Source organism: Pteronotus mesoamericanus, unplaced genomic scaffold, assembly GCF_021234165.1.
Source record: "Pteronotus mesoamericanus isolate MK-2021 breed Mesoamerican mustached bat unplaced genomic scaffold, CSHL_Meso_final contig_24, whole genome shotgun sequence".
Classification (NCBI taxonomy): Eukaryota; Metazoa; Chordata; class Mammalia; order Chiroptera; family Mormoopidae; genus Pteronotus; species Pteronotus mesoamericanus.
The window spans coordinates 16,479,810-16,504,785 of NW_026555100.1; the positions used below are offsets into that span (position 1 = coordinate 16,479,810).

The 24,976-nt window shown below is 39.3% G+C and overlaps 1 protein-coding gene across 12 annotated transcripts in view; it reads left to right on the plus strand.

Annotated features, from left to right (window-relative positions):
- Positions 1 to 24,976, plus strand: part of ANK3 (ankyrin 3) — a 318,471-nt gene that overhangs the window by 1,365 nt on the left and 292,130 nt on the right. For 9 of the 12 annotated variants that reach the window (XM_054572742.1, XM_054572745.1, XM_054572743.1 and 6 more), the window contains exon 1: positions 203 to 645. In XM_054572742.1, the coding sequence (XP_054428717.1) occupies positions 532 to 645 (114 nt within the window). In that variant the 5' untranslated portion in view covers positions 203 to 531. Of the gene's footprint in view, positions 1 to 202; positions 646 to 24,976 lie in introns of those variants that run through there. The other 3 variants (XM_054572751.1, XM_054572752.1, XM_054572740.1) reach the window with 2 other exon arrangements.

Below are 24,976 nucleotides of genomic sequence, written 5' to 3' on the forward strand. Positions count from 1 at the left end.
CTCTTACGGGTTAAATTATGCTCTGTGCAGATCTAGTGGTGATGCATAAATTGCAGCCCTGTCTTTTTTTCGAAGGATTCTAAAATAGGTTTTCAGAATTAGTGCTGGATTTTTGCTCCTGCATGTGTGGTGACTCCTGATTTTTTTTCCTTCGGAGAAGCATCCTTTGCAGCATTCCCCCTTCTGAGGAATCACTTAGACACTTCCAGCTGGTGGCCGGGGATACAGCCATAATACAGCTTCCTCTGTCCCAGCTGCCTTTTTCACTACGGTAAATGCATTACAATGGCTGCACTCTTGAGTAAAGGTTCAGGTAGAAGAAGGTGTAGGATGAAGTCTGGAAGCCGTCATTTGGGTTTTTAAAAGCTTCAGTTTCTACAGCATCTTTGCATTTTGAATGTCTTCCTGCTTCTAGTCAAAGGTTTCTCTCCAGTGATTGGAATGCTGCTGTAAGCCTGATTAGAGGTGCCTGAGGATACCACCTTTTACCAGGAAGCCCTGCGTGCTTGAGAGGATCTTTTTCAATGCATTATGGCTCATGCAGCCTCCCAATTAAAGAAAAACAGGGATTTAGAAATCAATGCTGAAGAAGAGACTGAGAAAAAAAGGAAACACCGCAAACGGTCCCGGGATCGGAAGAAAAAGGTAGCTATATGTGCCAGAGCATTGATCTAGCCTGGCTTCTTTTTGTTTTAATCTCTTCTCAGCATCTGTTAGAAGCAGTCAGGGCTATTTTTACATGCTGTGTGGAGTGTAAATTGGGTGTGTAAATTGGGAACAGATGATACAATCCTATGGCCGACCACGGCCATAGGACAGGCAAGGGAAGAGAAGACTGTACCCTTTGTGGGGGTGATTGCAGTGCTGATGCGGAAGAAGGTGTGCTTTCACTCTACAGAGGCACCGGCATGTTTCCGTGACAGAGAAAGGTGCGCAAGGGAGTTAAAAGTAGTTTCTTCCAGCCCAGTCAAGGTTAAATGGACTGCGGTGACTTAGGTTTGAGGGAGAGGCCAGCGAGCCCAGCTTTGTACTTCTTAGAGATCTGTCTCGTGGAAAAGGAGCTTTTGTGTTAGAACTGTGTCACATGTGTGTGTGGCTCAGCCAGATCTGTGACCTTAAGGATGGAGCTGAAAAAGTCATTTCCTGCTTTGTGTGTGTTTGTTTGTTTGTTTGTTTTCTTTTTCCTTCCTTTTGCCTCTTATTTCTCTGTGAGGCTTTTAGTTAGGTTGTGCAATGCAAATAAGCTGCTAGGAATAACTTTTTTTGTTAAATACAGCTAAAATCCTAGAGGCTTGTTTTTCTCTGCTGGGCGAGTGATAAACTTGAATGCAGGAATTCCCATGACATGGCAGAGACTTGCACCCTTCAGCACTGATGGCTTTAAATCAAAGCAGGGGCATCGATCATCCTCTACCATTATTCTAATGCAGGGCAAAATTGAGGAATATTCTAGGTCAGTGGTGTTCGATTACTCACAGAGTGTTTGGGGCTGTGCCCTTAAATATGACTCCTAGGTAGCAACCCAGGAGAGAGGCCCCAAAGCACTTTTTTTCCCCATGGCAGTTAATAAAATCTGATGAAAACTCTGTGATCTGAATACAGAAGTCAGGTCATAAACCATTTTTATGTCTCTTTGTGAGAATTCCCAAGAGAAAGATAATCTTAATTTGCTCTGAGCAGTGATGCATGTGCTTTCTAAATGACATGCAAATTTCATCCACCACATGCACCTCTCCTCCTATAGATTCCCAACTCTTAGAGTTGGGAATCTATAGAAGACGCCTCTGCCTTTTGTTACATGGCAGACTTTGAGATTGAGTTTGGAGGGCTGCAGTTGCTTTGCTGCAAGATGTTAAATTTAGATAGCTCTGCCTTCAACATTCTTGTCAATAAACTTCTTGAATATATTTTCACAGAAGTACAAACTTAGATTAGGAAATGCTGTGCAGGCATATTTCAAGTCCTGCACAGCAAAGCTGTTATGAAATTGCCATATTTTTCTAGGTTCCGGTTTAATTGCATTGTATGAGGTTTGTCTGTGGGTAGGTCGCTATTGATTGCTCCTCCCCACGCACCTCTGTCCACCCTCACCATGATAAACTGGCTTCTAAGAAACATGGGGAAAGGTACACATATTTGTATAAAGGTACAGTGTCATCTTTACTATTAGGGTTCTCTGTAAGAGTCGGTAGCCGAGCCAGGGTTATGCACAGCAGTTTCCTGTAGTAGCAGTGACAGGCTGTTGCCTCTGTGCCCGGGCCCCGGTTGGGCTTGGAAGCACAATAGGACAGGAATGAGGCAAACGGAGTTTCTGGCCTCACTGAGCTGAAGCAAATGCTTGGTAGACCAAAATGCTTTGTTACGAGTACGACAGAGTCTGTCCAATGTAAATCTCTTAGCAACCAGAAGGGAACAAGGAGAAATATCAATATCGCTATTGTCAATGTACAAGCAGTTTTCAGTGTTTTGTTCTCAGGACACTCAGCGTAGATCCGAAAGTGGCTTCCTGGATATCACTTTCATTGCTGTTACACTTGTTATTCTTTACACAGTATAAAATGTATATTCCCTGTCCATGCTACATGTATTAGAGAAGATTTAATATTCATAGTCAGGTGACCCATAGATATTTCATGGACTACTTTTTTCTGTACAAAGTTAAGACTGAATTACTTGGAAGTTACACCCAAGATTTCTTTCAATGGTATAGCATATATAACACTTATTCCCTACAAAGAGAGTTGTTTTGGGTTGGAGTTTCTTTTTCCTACCTCTTTCTAAGATCCTAAGTAAGGCTTGTGGGCTACTTTGTTCTGTATTGTAGGCCCCATGTCAATTGAAAAAGCTGCTTTTATATATTCTGTGTGTTATTATGAGGATAGATCCTCTTGCTCATGTGCGTAAATTTCTTCTAGGATCTTTTAATTACAGAAAAACTCATAGGGTATCTAATTTATAAAAGATGAAATTTGGTTCATAGTACACCTGCAATTCAGGTTTGAGTAAGACCGAGAGGAAACTTTCTTAATTGTAGCTGCATGACACAGCATCATACAGTATGGGATGTTACTAAGGATTATACTCAAACAATAATATATGTAAAAAATTAACATTGAATTCACATTTCAGCAGTATTTTTTTTAAACCCCGTCGGTTACACTTTTGGTCTATTGTGAATATTGGTAGCTATGAGAGAGTGATTACCAGTCCCAAAGAAGTAGGAAACATCTAGAAATTTATACTTAATTGAATTTTAATAATGACGCGCTTTTTATTCTTGGAACACCTTTAGTGTCAAGAAAAAGGAAATCTTCCTATTTGTTAAAAAGAAATGCATCTAGATGGATGAGCACTTAATCTTTTTATCACCAATTTTTCTGGTTTAAAGGGAAAAAAAGGAAAGTTTCAATGAGCATCTAGCTTGAAAGTTTCTTCCCCCTGGATTTACAGATCTCCCTTGCCCACCCTTTCCATTGCTCTTCCTTGTTCCTGATGTTTTTCCCTTTCATCCTCCTTTCTTGATGGGCTACTTTGATGGGCAGTAAGTGGGAGGCAAGCACAAGGTAGGTGGAATGCCTTTGGTTTGCTTACTATCTGATCCATGCCCTCACTAAGCAACTTGCAGAGAAAGAACTCTTTATTCATAACCCCTGCACCCAGCTGGGTCCCATTCTACAGTTCTTGGCCAGTAGATGGCCCAAGCTACCACGGACCCATGAGGGTTAGAAGTCACAAATGTTCTTCAGTCCCTGCTCTTCCCTTGTTGCCAGCAGCTTCTGGTGCTGTGTTACCTACCTGTCCTGCCCTCTTTACATAAACTAAAATATGTTTCAGTAGTGAGGAGTTTTAGTGCAATTGACCTGAATTTATTCAGTAAATGTTTTTATTATGTACGCACATATGCTTGTATATATTTATTATGTCCTGACCAAAAAAAAAATTTTGAGGTGACCTTAGGAAATTTATACTAAAAAAGGAAACTATTTATGGAGTTTCCCTTTCTACATACGTGTATATGACTGACACAGGGATGTACTGGGACAAAATGACAATTAATTCTATGATTGATGTCAAACTCATACAGCTATTCAGTGACAGAGCCAGAATAAACATTCATTGCTTGATTTTTTTCAACAAACACTTACTAAATAACTTCTGTGGATCAGGCATTACATTCATTGTTGGAGACAAAGCTGAACAAGGCATGATGGTAACAGTACAGTAGCTCCCAGCCAAGGAAGGAGAGGGGTAAGCACACCATTAAACAGCCTGCATAAAGCATGAGAAGGGGGCTACAGGAGCCCACAGGAAGACCCCCCAATTCAACTCACATGGGCTCAGGGGAGGTTTTTAGCAAAGCTGAGCCATAGAGGAGGAGTAGACAAGATTGACAAGCAGAAGGACAGGAATCCCATTCCTAAAGCGATAGAAGTAGAGGAAACATTGGAATGTGGGAAGCATTGTTTTTGGAATACCTAGGGCAAAGGAGACATGAGTGTATGGCCAGAAAAATGGCTGAAAAGTACTCAAGTGTTGGTCATTTTACAGGGTAAGGATTATCCTGCTCAAATAAGGGTGCAACTGGAACTGGCTCAGTGTTGGTGGTAGGGTGAGGAGATTGAATAGCTTTATGGTTTAGAACCATCACTCAAGCATCAGTGTTATAGACAGCAACTAGGAGAGCAGTCAGGAAGTAGTGATGGTGATACAGGCACAGAAATGCTGGGGGTCTGGACCAGGCAAAGACTCTGCCAGTGGAGAGGAGATGGGGCATACGAGAGAGATTGAGGGGAAGACTCAATAGAACTTGACAGTGGATTGTACGTAGGATGTGAGTGGGAGAGATCAGATTCTAGTGTATATAACTGCCAAACTCCTGGCTTGAAGCAGAAGATGAAGAATTAAATTTTCTAGATTCATGACTTATCTCCCAGGACATCTATTGACCACTTGAAATGCACCAGGTGGGGTTTTAAATTGCTTTAGTAGGTGGAAGCCTATTTAATCTTCACAACAACCTGACAAAGAAAGTGTGTTTATTATCCCCATTTTACAGATGAGGGAACAGAGGCATAAGCCTTTAAGCTGTTCTCTCATGGTTCCCACAGTAATCAATGATGGAACCGAAATTTCATTTTGAGTACTTTAACTCTCTAGCTTGTGGTCTTAACTACTATACCATATAGTGTGTGTAGTTAATGTTTTCACAACTATAACCAAAGAGGACTTGATTCAGATAATCTTCTAGATATATGGAAGCTTAAATAGCAGGCTACCTCCAAGTATACAATAACATGTCTGTTTTTCTTACCTTCATCAATACATTTTAATTTTAACCTTAAGAATTTCTTTTTTTATTTTGGAAAATGAAATAAAAATGACCAACACCTGAACTTCACATCCTCAGAGGAATGTTCCTATAAGAACAGTGCAACAGTGTTACGTGCTTGCTGTATACCAGCAATGTGCAGAGTGATTCCCATGGATTATCCTATTTTTTTCTTACAACTTCTCTATGAGGCAGGTGTTATTTCCATAGTTAAAAGCAAAACTTAAAGAGAATAAATAACTTGTCTGAGGTCATAAGCTAGTAAATAGTGGACCAAGACTTAAACCTGGGTCATTGGACTGTGGATTCTGTATTTAATCACTGGATTTACCGTAATGAAACTCTAGCAGTCTCTTTTAGGATTAAAGTGTTTTAGGACTTTAGAATAGATTTAAGGAGATATGAACTACTGAGTATTATCTTTTGATAAAACCTGTTGGCGTTTCCTGACATTTTACAGGCTTTCCCGATGCCCTACTTACCTAGGTACCTATGGCAGCCATGATGTAAGATGCCAGGCAGGGTAAGGTTTTATACTTGAGCAGCTGGACTTTGTGGGAGAGGATTGTGTGGATTCATATGAGATAAAGGAAACCTACTGTTTCCTGCTCTGCCAATCATGAGGAGGAACCAGGCTCCCTAGAGATCTGGAGTCTATCAGCATACTTGATATTCTACACTGTAATTATGTGTTTACATGTATGTCTCACCCAAGAGACTATGAGCTCTTTGAGGCAGAGGTGGTGTAATTACCTCCTACCATTCTGGGGCTTGCAGAATAGGTAGGTAGGTGGGAGGGTAGGTGGTAGAAGAGGGAGCAGATGGATGGATGGGTGGACAGACAGATGGTCAGATGGACAAATGAATGGACAGACAGATGGATGAGAGAGGCAATATAATGTCATGATCAAGAGCATAGGCTATGGAGTAAGATTGTTTGAGTTCAGGCCCTGGCACTGTCACTTAGCAGGCCTGACCTTGGGGACGTTACTTAACCTCTTGGTGCCTTGGTCTTTTCACCTGCAAAATGAATATAATAATAGTATGTAGTTAGCCACAGGGTTGTAATGAGATTTCAGTGAATTAATGTTAGGACAGTGCTTGGCACAAGAGTCATATAGTGGTAGTTGTTGCTGTTGTTGCTGTTGTTCGTAATGAACAGAAGAATGAACAGAAGAATGAATGGACCGTTTCCAACATCAGGCTTCAGGACTTATGCCAACAAGTCAACTCACTGAAGCCGGGCCGGTAAGCTCCCTAGGAGTACATCCAGCTGCTGTCTTATCTCTACTCTTTCGCCATTTGGAAGAGGATGGGTGGAAGAAGGCTTAACTTACTCAGAGGAATGGTTGTAAACCTTTGTCCTTTGATGTTCCATGATATTCAGGCACAGGGAAGCAATTGAATAAAACTTATCAGCTGATTGGTTCTCTGTATACTGTTACTATCATAGTACATTTTTACTCAATAAAGTTATGATTTCATTATTTAAAAACCAATACTTTCTTGCTCTTGATCAGTAACCATGATAACCAGTGCAAGATCTTGTTAGGTATGAATTATACATTTATTAATGTCTGAATATATTATTTTAAAATTTTGTGTTGGTTTTGTTGCTCTGACACTCTGTAGCTACTGAACGGTTTCTTCACTATTTTTCAGGACCATGATTTTTTCTGTCTCTTAATTTTCTTCTGGCAAAACGATATTGTGTGTGTGCGTGTGTGTGTGTGTGTGTGTGTGTGTGTTTTACTGAATCTTAATATGGAAAAATGTTAGCCTTTCATAGTTATGCTTAAGGAAAAAGAAGATTTGGCAGTTTTTTATTTTTTCTAGTTATATTAGAAAAGTTTACATTAATCATTTCAGTTCACCTGCATCTATTCACTTAATAAAAATGTATTGTGCACCCTCATTTTACTGGTTCTGGGTCTGGTAATATAAAAAATGGGATCTGTAGGCCCATCTACCTGCCCTCTTTTGGATTCTGTTTGTAGGGGTGAGGGATCAGAGAAGAAAATGAAATTTTTTTTGGTGGACCTCCTCTGTGTCTTTTGTATTCATCATCTTATTTGAATTTATGTTAACACCATGCCATAGCATTAGACACATGTATAGAAGTGTTTGCCTAAGTTTAAGTTTATTAGATAATTTGCCTCAGTCACAGAAGTGGTTGGGCTTAGAACGAAGGTCTCTGTGGTTTGAAGTCCCTTGCTTGGGTTATCAGAACCTCTACAGGACAGGTTTTTAAAGGGAGGATCTTATTAATAGACATCTGTGGTGAATTCTTATTTCAAGAGAAGAATAATCACTTTTGGAATGTTAAAAGTTATTTAGTAATAGGAATTTTTATAACTTAATCATTTAAGTTTAACTGCAAAATCTAAATATTGTATAAATCACTACACTTAAGTTAGTGTACTTTTACATTTGAAATGATTTTTAAAAGGAATCCAGTCACTGAAACAAAAACCAGAATCGTTAGCTTATATCTATTGATTGACATATAGGCTAGATTTTGAAGAAGGATGTCTAAATACAATGTTACTCTTTCAATTACATGTTCCAAATATTGATCCAAAGAAATATTTGTACAGAAAGATAAAACTGGAAAACAAGCCATCTACTATAGTTTTACCCAAGTTGGTGTGTCTGATTTGTATAAATTAAAAGTAAAATAGTTGAAAGGAAAGCAATAAAAATCAACTGTGAATCTTTTACATATAGTTTAGGTTTTCCTGGAGCTTATCCCATTCACTCAGCATCATGTTGTCCTGGACCCAAAGTGGGGTCATGAAATGGAATGGCTCATCACTGTCAGATATGGCAGCTGCTTATAAAATGTCTAGATTTCAATTTAGATTTAGGTGTTTCCAGTAAGTTATTTCTCAGTCATAGGCGACTTTCTGCTAATTAAAATCATATCATCAGTTCTGTTTGAATTTAGATAAAGCCCATTAAAGTGGATAGAATAGAGACTAACATTTATATCTGCCAGGTCTACAGCTTCCCTGTTGGCAGAACAAAGGCCAGCTAAGTAACATCACCACATGAGAAAGATATATGACTAAATGGAAGAGAACTGGAGAGAGAACTTGGCTGAAAAGGGTTGGAAGGAAGGAAGTTCAATATTTTCTAGCAAGTGGAAGCCAGTGACTGAAAACCCTGTAATGTCAACAGTATAAATAACATCAGTTTTTCCTAATGAAATATAGTTTCCTAAGAAGTCTATACAGTTGAAGAGGGTGTAGAAACAAGGTAAGTTTTGTTTTGTAGAGGATTAAAACTATTAATAAAAACAGACACCGAAAAGGACATTGGGTCCTCAAATAACAGTTTCGTTGTAATATTCATGGGATGCCATAGGAACTTAACTCGTGTTTATGTCACTTAGCCTATCATAAAATTGTTTTCCTTATATGTTGGCTCGTTTTTAAAAAACAAAAAAGATTTTATTTATTTTTAGAGAGAAGGGAAGAGAGGGAGAGAAACATCAATGTGCGATTGCCTCTTGCGTGTCCTCTATGGGGGACCTGGCCTGCAACCCAGGCATGTGTCCTGACTGGGAATCATGCCAGTGACCTTTTGTTTCATGCGCCAGCGCTCAATCCATTGAGCCACTCCAGCCAGTGCCTTATATATTGTTTTACCTAAAGTCTTAGTACCTATCAATGACATAAAGTTAAGTAGGGTCATGGTAGTGGAAAGAATGGGTTTTGGGCCTAGATAGATGTTCATATCACAGCTATGACTTACTAGCTTTGAGCCTTAGTTTCCACATTGGTCAAATGGGAGCATTAATCCTTTACTTGCATACATATTGTAAGGAATAGAAATACTATAAAAGCATAAAGAGAGTACTTAGTAAGAGTTTCCTGCTTTCCTTCCTTATAGCATGAGCTGTCAGATATAATCAAGTAACTAGCTAACAAGGAGGCAGAGAAAACAAGGGAATGCTTTTAAGGACTTTTATACCTAGTAAGCACTCAGAAAATTATTTGATGAAATTTTACTAATAGACTGGCATCGTCAAATAGCCCTTTGAGTCCTTCAGTTCAGCTCTTTGCAAACTTTTCCCACAACCCTCGGGGAATTAAATCTGACATTTTGAGAAATACTCTCGAAGACTCGTATGTTAAATACATTTTCCATTCATTAACACTATTATTAATTAGCTCTCTCAGTAGTTAAATGATAGCCTAGGTAGACATTGGAGAAAGTTTAAGAACCATATGTACAGATAGAAGAAGTATCAAATCATTTTTTAACAAACTATTTGCAGATTGGGACATAAACATTGAAATACTTATAGGAGGAAAAGCACCTACTTGGGCTAAATGAAACAGTCTTTACTGCATCGTTTTTATAATGCTGAAAGAAAAAACAAAATGTTACCTGTAAAATATGTCTGCAAGACATGTACATATATTGGTACCAACCAATTTATTACCCTTCCTAGGCAGCATGACCAAAAACGAGGTGGTGGTACAGTTTCAAGAAAGGTGGGAACCGAGGGAAGAGTGAATAATCTGACCAGTTACCGCATTGTATACCTGGTTTCAGACCCCAAATAGCCTGTTGACTGCCTTCTTTTACCAGCACATTCCCTTCTCCCTACTTCCTCAGACGGCCACTTGTGAAGACCTCTAGCATTTTCAATCAGACAGCAAGTTGCCGTGCCCCATACCAATTTGCCCACTTCAATAACTGCCCCTTAGAGTAATCCATGTGGTTAAACATCCCATTCACCCCAAACCAAATAGAATAACTGAACCCGAAACTTGGACATCTCTCCTTCGACCTTCGGAATATAGGCTCTGTGATTTTTCACTTTCTGAAGCAGGACGGTACAGCAAGAGGTACAACAGTTAGACGTATATGGAACAGAATTTACCCCTTCTTTATTGAACTAAAATCCTTTGAGAAACTACAGTGGGCTGGGCACTGTACCGAGTGCTTTAGGTAAGTTATTGTATTGAATCTTCATGCATGGGTGGTATTACCCAGTTCTCTGTTAGGGAAGCTAATACTCTGCGAGTTTCAGCCAGCCCAACGCTGCACGGTGAGCATGAGCATAAAGCTGGAGTGCAAGCCCAGGTCGCTCTGATTCCCAGCCCCACGTTTATTCCTCGGCGCCTCACCCTTCACTCCTCAGCCCCCGCCAGACCCGGGTCTCTTCCAGGTCACCACTGAGAGCACTGTTTACACAGGATACAGGGCTCCGTGAGATGACTCTTTCCTGGGTAATGGAATGCCATGCTGGGGTTTCTGCCCCTAGAAAATTCCTAAAAGAATCTTTGTGATTTTTTCTCTGCCCCCCACCCCCGAGAGAAAAGTATGCAGTGGGGCATAGAAGGTAGGAGGGTGATAATGGTAGATGTAATGGATTAATGTACTTCAAGTCACCTTTACTTCACATGTTCACTTGAAATGCTTCCTACCTTAAGAGGACCATCATCATATTAATGGTAAAATAAAGAAATGTGTACATTATTAAATCCCAAAATGTTTGTATTTTTTAAAGATAAGCAGTGATATTTTGTGTTGGCTGATTTCTTGGTTTCTGAAATGAGTCTATTCCCACACATTGGCTGATGCCTTCCATTTTATGCTTGTCATTTTTATAAGAAAAGTGTGGAAGAAGCAGGTTTTATTAAATAACTCACTAAGGACCTCAAAATAGTCTAATTTTAAGAGCCTAGGTTAGATGTTAAGATACAATTTGTAGAATCGTAAGAAATTAACACCAGCATCAAAGTTTTTTTAGCTGGTGACATAGAGAAATTGTTAAAATTCTTTTGTCATCATCAGGATAAGAAAGACCTCGCAGGCCTTATAAAATAATACTCTTTTTTTCCCTCTTAACAATAAGAACAATGACTGAAAAACTTTTAATTTGGGAATAAGAGTTGGCAAAAATTGGAGTCTCAGTTTGACTCAATAGGAAATCTCCTGGCAAATGTTAGGTTCCATTTATAATAAAATAAGTGGTAGATGCCAAAGGCTGTTATCTGGGTTAATACTTAAATGAACCCTCTGAGTTCATTTTATTCTCATCTTGCAGATGATAGTATTAAGGCTCAGAATTTGAATTTATCAGTAACAGTGAGCAAGAAAACAGGCAGAGCTTGAGCCCATGGCTTATCAAACCTAAGGTTCCTCCCTCCCACCCTGCCTCATTTCACTGCTCTGCTTACAGATTATTTGCTAGTTGTTTAAGATTCTTGCATTTGGGGAGGATTTTAACTTTCATTTTTCACTGTTTTCTGATCAGTTTTTAAATTATTTTTGTGCTTCTCTTCATTACCAGTGTTATTGTTCATTTGTTTTATGTCATAAATACCAGATAAGAAATGCTTTTTAAATAATGATGCATGACTTAAGCTCTGCATTTTTGTCCTCAAATGGTACATGGGGACATTAAGTATTATTGCAAAGCACAGAGCAATTTTGAATCAGGTACAGAAACATCATAATTGACTTTGGCACTGCGGAGTAGCCTAGGGAAGCAACATCTACCAAAGCTGTAACCTTGAATAATGCATTTTGTTTTCTATTAGTAAATCCCAAGTATGTCCAGTCTCGTCATTTCTGGCCACATGCCTGCTCCCTGGCTGATTAGGGGTAAAGCAGAGATGCTGTGCCAGAAGGTTCCGAGGTCACTGAATCCCCATGCTGCCCGCTGCCCACTGCTCCCTCCCTGCTCTGGAAGGACCTGCCGTCCCTCTGTGCAGTCGGTTGGCCACGGCAACCTGATTCAGTAATGTAGTGCATATATTTATTTATCTCTGTCAACATTCAAAATACATTTGCCTGCCCTTAAATAACAGGAAGATAACCATATTGGTGTTGAAAAATGCTGAATGCAATTAATTTCTTTCTTTGAAGAATGGCCCTGCTTCACTGTTCATGATCCCTGCTTCACCGGGCCTTCTAAGCTAGAGCCTTTCTTTGCCACCCCAAAATAAACAGTTTCATTATACACATTTATTCTATCCACTTTTATTCCAGATAGAATTAATATATTAATACTGGGTAATTCAGGCATATGCAGTTCACAGATTCACAAGGCAGCATGGCTTTCTCTTGCTCCACCGTGTGACTCAAAATCCTGGTCTTTCTCTGAGATTTTCATGGACGAGCCTCGTCTTCAGTGAGCCATCGTACTTTGATTTTACTCCTGTATTTCAGTGGATTTTCCAGGGGATAAGATTAAAATAATTATATAGCCATCCATTTGGCACCTGATAAACCTTCTCTTTTTGTTTTCTGGTGGATTAGTTGGGATTTCGTTGGCACGTCAGGAAGAGGGAGGGTGATCGTAGGTGCACTGGGCATCCTCGGCTTTGACCTGCTTTCCTGGAGCGTCACTGCAGCTTCAGTGGAACCTAAATTATTAATACGATCTGTGCTGTGCCTGCACAGAGAACTTCATCCACCCCCTTTTTATGTGCTGCCAGGGAGCTCTGAAGTAACAGGAAAATTTATTTTGGGAGGCTCTGTGCTATGCGCAAATGGGCCTGGGCGTGAGCTGTGGAGTCACATAGGCTGGAGTCTGAGTCTCGTCACTGTCATGCTTTGCTGTGTAGACTCAGACCCGTTACTTATGGACTCGGAGCCTCTTCGTCCTCATCCATAACACCTATTGCAAAGAAATGTCATAAAGACAAAATTAAATCGAAGTGTCCAGCACAGCTCAGTAATTCAGTAAATGTTATCAATTCCTCCCACTCCCCTACTTCTTTCCTCTTTCCCTTGTCCATTTGGGAGAAATGAGAGTTTGTTTTATGCTCAAGATACTTAGTGAGAGTTGTCAGTTAAAATGGGGAAAGGAAATTTGCTGACATTAATTACACATAAGTGGTAAAAAAATAAACAACATATATGGATGTGTACATGTAGAAAATATATACTTATATATTAAAAAGTATATTTTTGTAACATATGTGTATATATATATGTGTGTGTGTGTGTGTGTGTGTGTGTGTGGCTGTAAAACATATATATATTCCAAATAAGACAGTAAAATCCAGAACCTAATTTCTGTTCATTTCTATTAGGAAGAAGGTGGCACGGGATGTGAGTATGCTCAGGTCCTATGGAAACACAGTGATCAGGATCACTCAGTCCAGCTCCAGCCTATTCCATAGCCCCCCGCCGCCAATGTGAGCATCTCCATGTTTTCTAAACAGAGCAAAAACTAGACCTTTTCTCCCTGGGGAGGTCTTATTGGAGGTACCTTTGCATTCCCACTCAAGGTCTCCCACGGGCACGTGCTCCTTAACTTCCAGAGTAAAAGCCACCTGGAGGGAACTACTCAGCAAAAGTTCAGTTTCAGTGACTCTCCCAGGAATGCTTCAGGAGCCATGTGTGATATGTATTTCCCAGGGAGAATTAAAGATAAATGGGCAAACCACAGACAGATTTTCTATTTAAATAGTACCATCCAAAGAAGACTTCTTTCAAGGCTTGTGATGGCATTAATACCTGTTGTGTCCTTTTACTCCCTGCTTGATTCCTTGTAATGTCCCGGGGCACCCTGGGAGTTCTCTCACCTTAGCGTCTCCCACCACATAAAAAACTGATGTCCATTGTAGGCACAATATTCAACACAGGGAGGCTGAAGATCACCCAGATAACGCACTGCTGTTATCATTTTGAAACATGTTATTGCAGTGTTTTTCTATATATACTCGAATTTTTCTTTCTTTGCTTTCTTTCCCTTCTCTTCCTTCTCTTTCTCTTCCTCCTTTCTTTTGCTCTTTCTTTTTTTTTTCCCCCAAATTAATGGTAAGATAATAGTGGTGCCTCCTGTTTTGTAACCTCATTTTTCCCACTGAACAATATAATATGAACATATGTCCATGCCAATAAATACATTTTTATTTTAAAAAATATGTAGTGTCCTATATCGTGGATGTACACAAATTAGTTGGATCCAACTAATTTTTATTTTTGCATATTTAGTTCATTTTCACTTCTGTTATGAAAAAATGGCACAAAGAACAATGGAGCCTCATCTGTTTCCCAAACCACCACACTCTCACTTCCTGCTCTCCTTGTTTCTGATGATTCCTTAGCATCACATTCCAGGTTCTTCCTTCTCATGCGAGAGCCAGCATTTATTATACAACCTCATTTATCACAAATCCCCTGGTTGGCCTCACTTCTAGTCAGAATGACTCTACTTTCACCCTTTCCAGAATGTGCCCCTGCATTCCCACCATTATTCTGTGCTGCTCCGCCTGCCTCGCCTCCCTCCCCCATTCCTGCCAACTATTAGGCTCTTTTCCAGTCGCACCTGAGACACTGGTTTCCTCAGCCAGGGGCAATTTCTTTCCTCCTAACTCTCATGACTATTTACAACTATTTGTATTTCTTAGAAAACTTAAGATGCTGTACATGGAATCATAGTCCTTTGTATACGAAGACCTCTAGATGAAAAACATCACCAGCCCCAATTCTGAATGTTGGCAAGGCCTGTACGTTTGCCACTTCAGCCACCTTTTCCTGACACAGTGGTGCAGAGAGGCCTTCCCAGCTCCGATAGTTCCCTCATGTTCCAACTGGGTTATATTCTCAATAAATTCCTTAGAGCAGGATCACTCTGGATTTCCAGAGTTTCCTATTCTAGGTGCACTTGACACTGTCCCATTAAGTGAATAAATGACAGTGGCTACACAGCTCTCTGCTTTTTTCCCAGGCTCTGTCAGTTCATCTGAAATTCTTTTAGTGCTCTGCCTCTCAACTGGCAAGAGAGGAGGCTGTGTCATGTGTGCCTGGGATAGTATGACCAACCAGCCTGCTTTGTCCCAGACTGAGGGGTCTCTCGGGATGCAGGATTTTTAAAATAAGGACAGCCCTGTCCCCCTCCTCAAGAGCATATTCAAATAGGTGGAATATGGTTTTGGGGAGGGAACAAAGTAAAGGACAAGTGAGAGGTCCTCTTTGCCACTTGTGTCTCAAATGCTCTCCACTTCGCTTCCTTTGAGATCTTGACTTTCATTTCTAATTATGCCGTCACTCTTTTCCCTCTAGGAGTTCAAATTTATTAATTTCCATTATTATCGGTAGATGCTATTTCTTCCTAAATTTTCTATCATCTCTTGATTGTGTAAATACAGCAGAACCTTTCACATACCATGCCATACCAGAGCACATATAGGAAAAACACTACATAAAATTTAGCTTTGGGCAGCAATTTCTGCTTTCATTATATAGAGTCTCATTGAGGACCCTCTTACTTTGCTATGCTTGTCTCTCTCTGGCTCTTTAACTCGCTGGATCATGTGCTTTACTCATATTTTTGTTTTGATTATTCCCAACTTTAAATTGAGAAAGCTGTCTACTCCTCCCACCCACCCCACCTGAGTGCAGAGGAGGACACTTCCATCATTTCCCACCAGTTCCACCACGGAGAGGCCCCCCAGCCTTGTCACCACCCACCACCAGGCAGTGGGGGACTGCACACAAACAGGCATAAAGAACTTTGCTACTTCCGAGTTGCATTCTCCTTTCTTTTCTTGTGTCTTTGTCAGCAGGAATTCACCATTGTTTTATTAGGAAATGTTTACTACACAGCTACATAACTGAAATGCCATATGTACAAGAGACTCACATTTTACTCAAATTATATGAATGAAATAGCACATATGATTTCAAATTGTTTCACAGTGAACACTGGGTGGAAAAATCCATTGATCCTGCCTCCATGTTTATACCAATTACTGAAATTACATTTAATGTATTAGTAGTGACTTTTATGGACTGCAGTTTAAAATATATGATTGAATCACTTCATTAGAGTAAGTAAATGAATGATTTAAAACAAAAAAAAACACTGTAGAATCTGAATTTGAACCTATAGTGCTTACGTAAATGACAGATGCATCAGTTTTGAAGGGCAGAGTTGTGTGGAAAATTCCCAAAGAGTGTCTAGAGTCGTGGAATCTTCAAGGTGGAAGGGACCTTCGAGGTCACCAAGCTGGGCCCTCTGTAGGTCCTGCCTGCCCTTGACAAGAGCTCTATGAATTGCTTGTCAGTCTCTGCTTATCAATTGCCTGTGCTTAGATGTATCCTACCTCTAAACATAGCCCACCCTGTTTCTGGACAGTTCTGATTGTTAGAATAGACTTTCTTATTTTGAGACTAAATCTAGCACCCATATGCCAGCTATTTGTATAGATGAGAAGAGTGTTGTGTCAGTGCTGCATCTTCTCTCCAAGCGAAATGCTCCTTATTTCTTTAGCCAGTTCTCATAGGACGTAGTATCAAGGACCCTTCCGTTTCCCTCTTGGCCATCACGTGGTATCCCCAACTGACAGTAATTTGTGTGTGGATTGCCCAGCTCATAATATATTGATACAGCACAACCTGTGCTGTTGCCACACGTGGGGCCAAGGTCACAGTGATTTTAGGGAGAAGACGGTGTTCAGTCCCTTTTCCCAGGAACTTTGTTTCTATTTTACACATGGATTTTATCCTTATTTTTTAACTTTTAGTTTTGTCTTTTGCTTGGTATTGAAATACATACATTTCACTAAGTGGTAAATACATAGGAATATTTATAAACAGCAGCTAAGTATAGATTTATAAAAATGCAGAAGTGTTGACCCCTCTAATACCTATCTCCTATATTTTCCATTGTATTTTTCCTGTTATTTTATCCCTTACCGCTAGAAATTATTTTCTAAGTAATTATTGAGGACCACTCATGTCCTGAATTCTTCTTTGTCTCTTTCTCTGCATGGCTTCTGTCTATCCATTTTTGTTTCTGTTTTCCTTTCTTCTTTATCACAAAAATATTCACTAGAATTCACTGGAACAGATGGTACTACTTCAATATTAATTACATGCCAGAGAGCCAATAAGCATAAGGTAATATGTTGAACTTATCAAAAGTTGATTTTTTTAAATATATATTTCAGATTAACCAGTAGGTAAACAGTTGGCTCTTTAGAGATGAAATTTTGTGGACTCAATCCTTAGAAACTAAAGCATTTGAAATTATTTTGACAGGAAAATTAGCCAATAACAGGGACATAAAAAGAACAAAATTCTGAAATATTTGTTGTGCAGTGAACAGGAAACACATATCATTTTGAGTCAACAACATTTCAGTTCAACAAACATTTATATGCCTTGTGGATACAAAGAGAAGTAAGACATGCCTCCAGTCCTTTGGGAGGAAACTGGTAGTTTAAGGAAGACGGACAAGTTTAAAAGAATTAAAGTTGTCCTACACAATAAGTCCTTACTTAATGTCATTGACAGATTCTTGGAAACTGTGACTTTACATGAAAAGACTTATAACAAAACCAATTTTACTATAGACTAATTGATTATAAATAAGATTTTCGTTCTCATGGCGTTTTTTTTTTTGTTTGTTTGTTTTTTTTTTTTGGTTGTAAAAACCTCACCAAACTTCTAAATAAAGACTCAAAACACTTCTAATAGTGAACATTGAAATAACTGTGGGCTAAACATACGTTTAAGAAGGAGGAATGAAAACAAATTAGATAATTCTTTTCCAACTTGCTGATTCTAGATCAGGGTCACGGGTGACTGAAGCCTATCACAGCAACTCAGGGTGAAAGGCAGGACCCACCCCCCTTTCCTCACAGGGCCACTTACAGCCACACTCACTCAAAGTAGGACAATGTGGACACACAGGTCCATCTCATGGGCACAGCTTTGGGATGTGGGAGGACACTGGAACTCCCAGAGAACACCCACGCAGACATGGGGAGAACATGCCCTGCCACGCGCAGTGGCCCTGGCCAGATTGATTTTTTTTTTTCATTGAAATGGAACAAAACAACATTATTTGAGGGCCTGCTGTAGTTGATACAGAAATTGTGTATGAAGTGAAATGGAGGCCATATGAATGGGCATGTCTAGCAGGGCAGAGGGGAGAGTGACGGGGACACTGAACCCAGCACCTAGAGACCGAGAATGTGAGCAGATGGCATAGAGAACACAGGAAACCTCGCAGAAGTGGGGTTGACGGGGCATTATGGCTCACTGTGGCGAGGAGGAGAAAGGAAGAAGCCCAGCAGAAGGTGTTCGAAACGTCAGATGTGAATGTGAGAGGCTGGATGTACCTTGTATTACAAAAGGAATGCAGAGGGATTGCCTTTCATTTGTGTAACGGGTCTCCCCTCCCTTCCTTCTGATTTCCCTTATTCCTGCCAACTATTAATAACATTTTTTGCAAAATAAAAATGTTACTTTATGTTGACTTTTAACTTGGATTTTCAGTACCAGCTCAAAAAATGCCAAAGCTCTGTACTTGGAATACCCGAGAGAACAGAAATCCACTGAGCTGAAAAGTATGAAACCTGGAGAATCATTACTGAATTATTTTGAGAAGTGTTAAAGCCATTGCTTTTTGTCTAAGCTGTCACTCATTGGGCATGATGAATTTAGAAGTGCTAGTGAAAAGGCATCTCAGATTTAGATTCATGACAATCTTCATGATAAGAACTGTGATGTCATATTCATGCTTTCCCGTATACTATAACTATTTGTTATAGTCACAATGAACCCTTTGACATAGTGACATGTTTTAATGTATTCTTCCAGTTTGCAAGCAATAAGTCTATAGTGACTCTTTAAAAGAGGGAAGTAGAAAAATAGAAGAAAATCATCCATAGTAATCTTTATGATCATTTCATATAATCCATTTCTTTCATATAACATTTCTAAAAGTTTAATTTTAAGAAGTTAGAGAAATGAAAAGAAAGTATCCTGAAAAATAATTTAGTAGAATAGTTTTCTCTGTACAAATATGTCCATTAACAAAAATGAGCGTGGCTGCACTTGTGATATAAGAATACTCTGAAAATTTGCCAAACTGACTGTAACAACATGCACTAGATTTAACTTTTCTGAAATGTGCTTTAGTGAAAGAATAGTTCAAATTTGAAGCTGCATTTTAAAGACTTCTTCAAAATATTAATACTCTCAGTACACCTTTTATAAACATGTCTAGAAAAGCAAATATAATATTTTGATGAAAAATGTTGCTTTAATAGTAAAGCCTGAATTACCAGTAAGGAATGTCATTACCCCAGAATTTATGAGGTTAATTTTTTTCTAATGCTTCTTGTATATATGTGTTCATGTGTGTTTGTATGTCTACCTGTCTGTGGGGGTTTTGCTAAAATTAATACACAAAAATGTACATCCAAACTCCGTATTTTAAAAATCACTTGAGATGGTTTCTCTTACTGTGGTTTTGTTGATTATGCCACCAACTGGACACATATTTGTGTTAATTTATCTCATTTCACTTTCAATTTTTAATAATTATTGTTTTGTACATATGTAAAGTAGTTGTTTCCAAAATAAAAACTAGTAAACCAGGAATATGCAAAGCAGTTTAGCTTCTAGCTCTGTCCCCTCCTATCTCCAATAAGCTTATCTCTAAGGAGCAAGCGCTATTGTCCTTTATTTCATAGATGAGGAAAAACCCGGCCCTGATAGGTTAACTTGCATGCCTCAGGTCCCACTGCTAGTAGTGTAAAGAACTAGAGTTGAAACCTGGGTTTTCAGAAACCTCCAGATGTCTGTCTGTGTTTTTAATTTCATTAGCCTGACAACTGTATATCAGTATTTTCAGTTATTAGTTCTAAAAGAAATAAACATCTAGTGAGAGTTTATAGTTGAGAGTCAAAGTAGACAAAATGGCAGAAAACAGTCCACAATTTGCTGGTTTTTTAAAAAGATAAAACAGGTGTGTTCCTGTCTGATGCGATACATAGTTCTGTTAAACAGGAAGCTCCCCAGATAGGTGTAAAATATATGATGGCACTTGGCAATTATAAAGGAATCCTTTTATATTAGAATAATTATGCCTTGATGTATCTCTCTTTAAGGTCCGCTATCCAATTATTATAAAATGAGACACATATTCTATGGAGAGAAACCTTCCTAGACTATCTTTTGTGCTGTAGACCACAGCTGGGACATTTATTTCAGATGTGACTGGGAAGTCCCAAAGTCCCCTGTGTCATCATGTAGAGTGTAACAGGAATGCCTAGCCCAGAATTTTAGCATTTTAGCTTGAACTTGCAGTTTAATGCAGAGCATTTAATTGCAGTCTCAGCAATATTTACTTTCTTCTCATAACAATAAACTTTTTATGGTAATGTCTTAGTAAAGTGTGGCACTGAAGCAGAGACAGGTGGTACCAGGAGTCCCTCGGCTTTTATGGAAACATTCAACAAAAGGCATTCTTTTTATTTGCCTTACAATCATATGTCCAGAAAATACTGAAAGGAACTCTGTGTTTAGAATCTTACTATTTTATAATGTTGCCAGGGAGATTTTTTTAATTGAATTATAATTTACTTTAGTCAGATGCAATGATTCTAAGTGTATATTGAATCAGTATCGAGAAAGGCAAAGGCATAGAGAAGCATTTAACCCATTCCCCCAACAAGATATGTTGCGTTTCATCGCCCCTGAAAGTCCCTTCAAGTCGTTTTCCAGCCAGTATCCCTCCTCCGCTGGAAGCAGCTAGTGTTAGGCATTCCAGTGCCATTGCCGGGCCTGAGAGTCTCCTTTGTCAAAGAAGTGTCTCTGAAACTCGGTGTTCCTTTTCAGGAGTTTTCCCCACATACGGGATCATCCTGAAGTGTATGTATAGGGCAAGAATGGGGATCTAAAACTTGGCCACATGCAATTTCCTGTATTACTTCTGAAACACATTGGAACACTCTAAGTGTTAAGTCATTACTGAAAGAGAAGCAGGTCCATTTCCAACCTGTCAAAAAGATTTCCAGTAATTTTATTTCTTGTTGTATTTTAATTTGTCTCTATTTTAATGTCTACTTCTATAACAGAAATGCCAGCCATGCTTTGTGATTTGACCTTAACTATGTGTTGTGTGTACTGGCTTTATGTAGAGTAGAATAAATGATCAACTAATGGAAATTTAGTAAGAATGACCAATAGATGTCATGGATGGAGCTAGAAAACTCAGTACATCCACCTGACTGTAGAGAAGCAACATTTGCTCTGGTCCAGTCAGCCTCTGTGGGGTAACAGGAGCCAAATGTTCTCACATCTCTTTCTCCTCCAGGGCCCTGCGCCATTGCCTCAAAGCTGAGGCTCTGTCATTTGGTTCTCATAATAAGCTAGGTGCTTGGAGAAAGAGGCGGGGGGGGGGGGGGGGGGGGAAGGAGAGAGAGGGAGGGAGGGAGGGAGAGGGAGCGAGGGAGAGAGGGGGGAGAGGGAAAGGGAGGAGGGAGAAAGAGAGAGAGAGAGAGAGAGGAGCATTCCATATTACCCACAGAGATTTTTTCTTCTCTGCTTTTAGCTAATGTTCTCTTTTTGATACATAAATTTCAGAGCCAAGGTTGGGATGAACTGAAAAATGCAGAGAGAGAAAAGATTCCAGGATGGATGGCTACTTTTAGTTCAGTATTGCAACACATGGAGTGTAGAGTGAAATTGTGCTGCTTTTGTCATTTACACTCTTTATTAAAATAGGCAAGCATTAGACAAACCATAAAATTTCCATCTGTATTCACAGCAGGCTCCCACCCTCTGAAATACACATTCTCCCCCCTCCCTACCCCCATCTTTCTAAAACACCCAGCACTGAAACACTTTAATATTGGAGACCAACAGAGTCATCATGTTTAATTTCTAAAACCGATGCATCTGCTCATCTGTTCTTGGATTGCTGCATCCGTTGTAAAAGGAAAGCTCGCCTCCTGTCCTTAAATGTCACTGAGGACACGGGCGTTGGGTCAGAAGAATCTGCAGTGCAGCAGAGGGAAATGAATGGTAATTCCGCTGTAGGTCTGCTCTCACCCCAGCAGCCTCATCACCTTGAAAGAAGGAAAAAGGTATTTTTACACAGTGTGCTGATGATCTGCCCAGAAGAGAGGCACCCATTGTTTTAGCACACATTTCCCCACTGCCTGAGGGACAAAGGCTTTTAATAATGGGAGATTGCCATTCTAAGGCATGTGAAATAAAGTGAAAACTTCCTTCTCAGGCTAGAGGAAGAATTCATTTTATTCTTTCCCCAAATTCAAAGCCAAACACTTGCTTGACATTTGAGGCATAGAAAGCATAGAGTTCTATAAAGATGATTTTAAAAGATAATTGTAAATTCCTATCTTTTTACCTAACTGTCCCTCCACTTGAAGGATATATTCTGTTTCGATTTTTTATAAAGGCAGTCTGATGAAAAATTTAAACTCTTTTAGGAGCATGTCTCTCTCAGATGCCATCCTAAGCTCCCCTTCGGCTGGAACGGTTATGTAAGGCGTTCGGTGCCATCTAGCTAAATAATAGACTTCTGTCCTGAATCCAAGGCTCTAATGCTGCAGGTCTCTCCCTGAAGACTTCATGTTTATGGTAGTTCCGCCTCAGTTAAGCGTAATAGGAAATTTTAATAATGTTACTCTGTTGGAATAACATTGGTGGAGGTGGAGTGGGAGAGTCCTTATGCAGAGGGTAAAATACAATGTCCATACAGTGGAATAATTATGTAAGTTTAGTGAGAATAAAAATAATGTTAGAGTAGGTTTATCCCTGGATCAAGGGACAGGATATGACGGTTTTAAGAGGGACATCTAAAGACACTGAAGGGGGAAAGTGAAAAAATAAGAGTTTTGAGGTCTCAAAAGATGTGTATTACTGATTTGTCATTTACAAAGAACTTTCACATACATTATCACATTTGATCCTTATAATTCTATGAAAAGGACATTCTCACTTTCAAGAAGTTAAACCACTTGTTCGAGGTCAGCTAACTACCAGGTGGCTCTGAATGCTGAGTGATACCCTCCTTCTCTCTCCCCGACCCCTGCCTCTCTCCCCTCCTTCAAGCACAGAACATCCTCATATAAACATGGGCATTCTGGGATCAGGCAGGCTGGTGTCCTCAAGGTCCAGTGATCCTCTAGAGAACTGTTTAAGCCTTAAGAAAAGGAGTGGTATTTGGGCTCAAATTTAAGATATTAGTAGAGTGTGTATGTGTCTCCTATACGGGGACTAAAACTGGAGGGTAAAGGAAATTTTCCTGATTTGATGATAAAGCCTACTATTAAGTTGCTTTCCATAACCAGGTAAACCAGCTTACATTCTATAAGGTGTTGACCTCATTACACCTTCTAGCACTGAGTGTTAACTTTTTCTGTGCTCTGCCAATTTCATAATTGAACAATATTCATGTCATTGTTTCAATTTGCAATGTTTTATTACTAGTGCAGATGAGTATTGTTCATCCATTTGCTAGCCATTCACATTCTTTATTTACGGATTGCCTATTTACATAACTTATATCTTCTGCAGTTGTCCTTTTTTAAAATATCTTCAATAAATTCCATCAAGCAGTTCACAAGTAACTAGGAAGGCCAACTCAAGTAGTGGTAATGTCACTGTAACGTGCCATAAACATTTGGATATTGAGTTGGTACCAACATAAAACATGAAAGCTATGATCTATTTTTAAATAGCCTATTCCCTAAGCAATGAACTGGCATTATAGAAACACAGAATTACCGATTTTTAATATTTCAAACAGGGTAAACAAGACCAAGTTAGGACTGCAGCCTAACCTGCTATGGTTAACAGTTCTCAGAATTCATGTAAGCCAAGGAGATCTGTTTTGTTGTTACCATATAACTTATATTAGAAAACCAAGATGAGATCTCTTACGTATGCATTCAGAGTACAGTTACAGTAGCTCTTCATTTTTTTCTCTGGCACCAAGCAGCTGCAGATCTAATACACACTCTCTTACTCTGCCAGAGGAACAACTCCAGGCATTTAGCGATTTCAGGCATATAACCACCACAGTCAGAACAACGAAGCAAGGTCTAACCCTCTCTGGTGGGGATCCAGAGGCCTGGAGGGGATACTAAAAGGGTTTCTTCTCTTGTCAGGGTCATTAGCACTAAGGTAGAAACAGATGGAAAACAGTTGGCTTTTGATAAAGAATTTCCAAGTACAGTGATTTAGTCCTTGGTCCTAAGAAATATGCGATCTGTCCTTGGCAGGAAAGAGACATCCAAGGTTTACTGTAACTTAGAAAGATTAAGTATGTGTGAGGTTGTTCACCTGTGCGTATGGTAATTTATTAGTAGTAGTATTGTCCATTATTATTGTCTCTGTCACTGCCCCTGACACATTTATAGTTACCTTAGGGGTTAGGAGTCAGCTCGGCAGTTGGGTTTCCGCGTGCTCTGCGTGTTCCTCTCTCTTCCATGACTTTCTAACTGTGTGGCCTTGGTTTCATTAATTAACCTCACAAAGTCTGCCTGCTCATCTATAAAATGGAGACAGCAGTAACCCCTGTCTTAAGGTGATTATTGGAAAATGTCCCAAAATGGTAAAAAAAGAAAAAAAGTGTTTTGAAAGTGTTAAATCTCTGATGCTTTATTGTTTTTCCAGTAAAGGACATACTTCAGTTTAGATTGCAGTTGAAAATTTCATGGATAAGTTTCTCATTATTAGCCAACAGAAGGTATTTCTTTTATATGTTAGGCAATCAAAAGAGGACTACTTTTAACAAGTGATAAACGCTTGTAACCTCATTCAAACTAATATAATTCAATCTTCCCTTCTAAGAACAGTATCCATTGTTGTTTTAAAGATAATAGATAGTATCTGTCAGATTTTGAT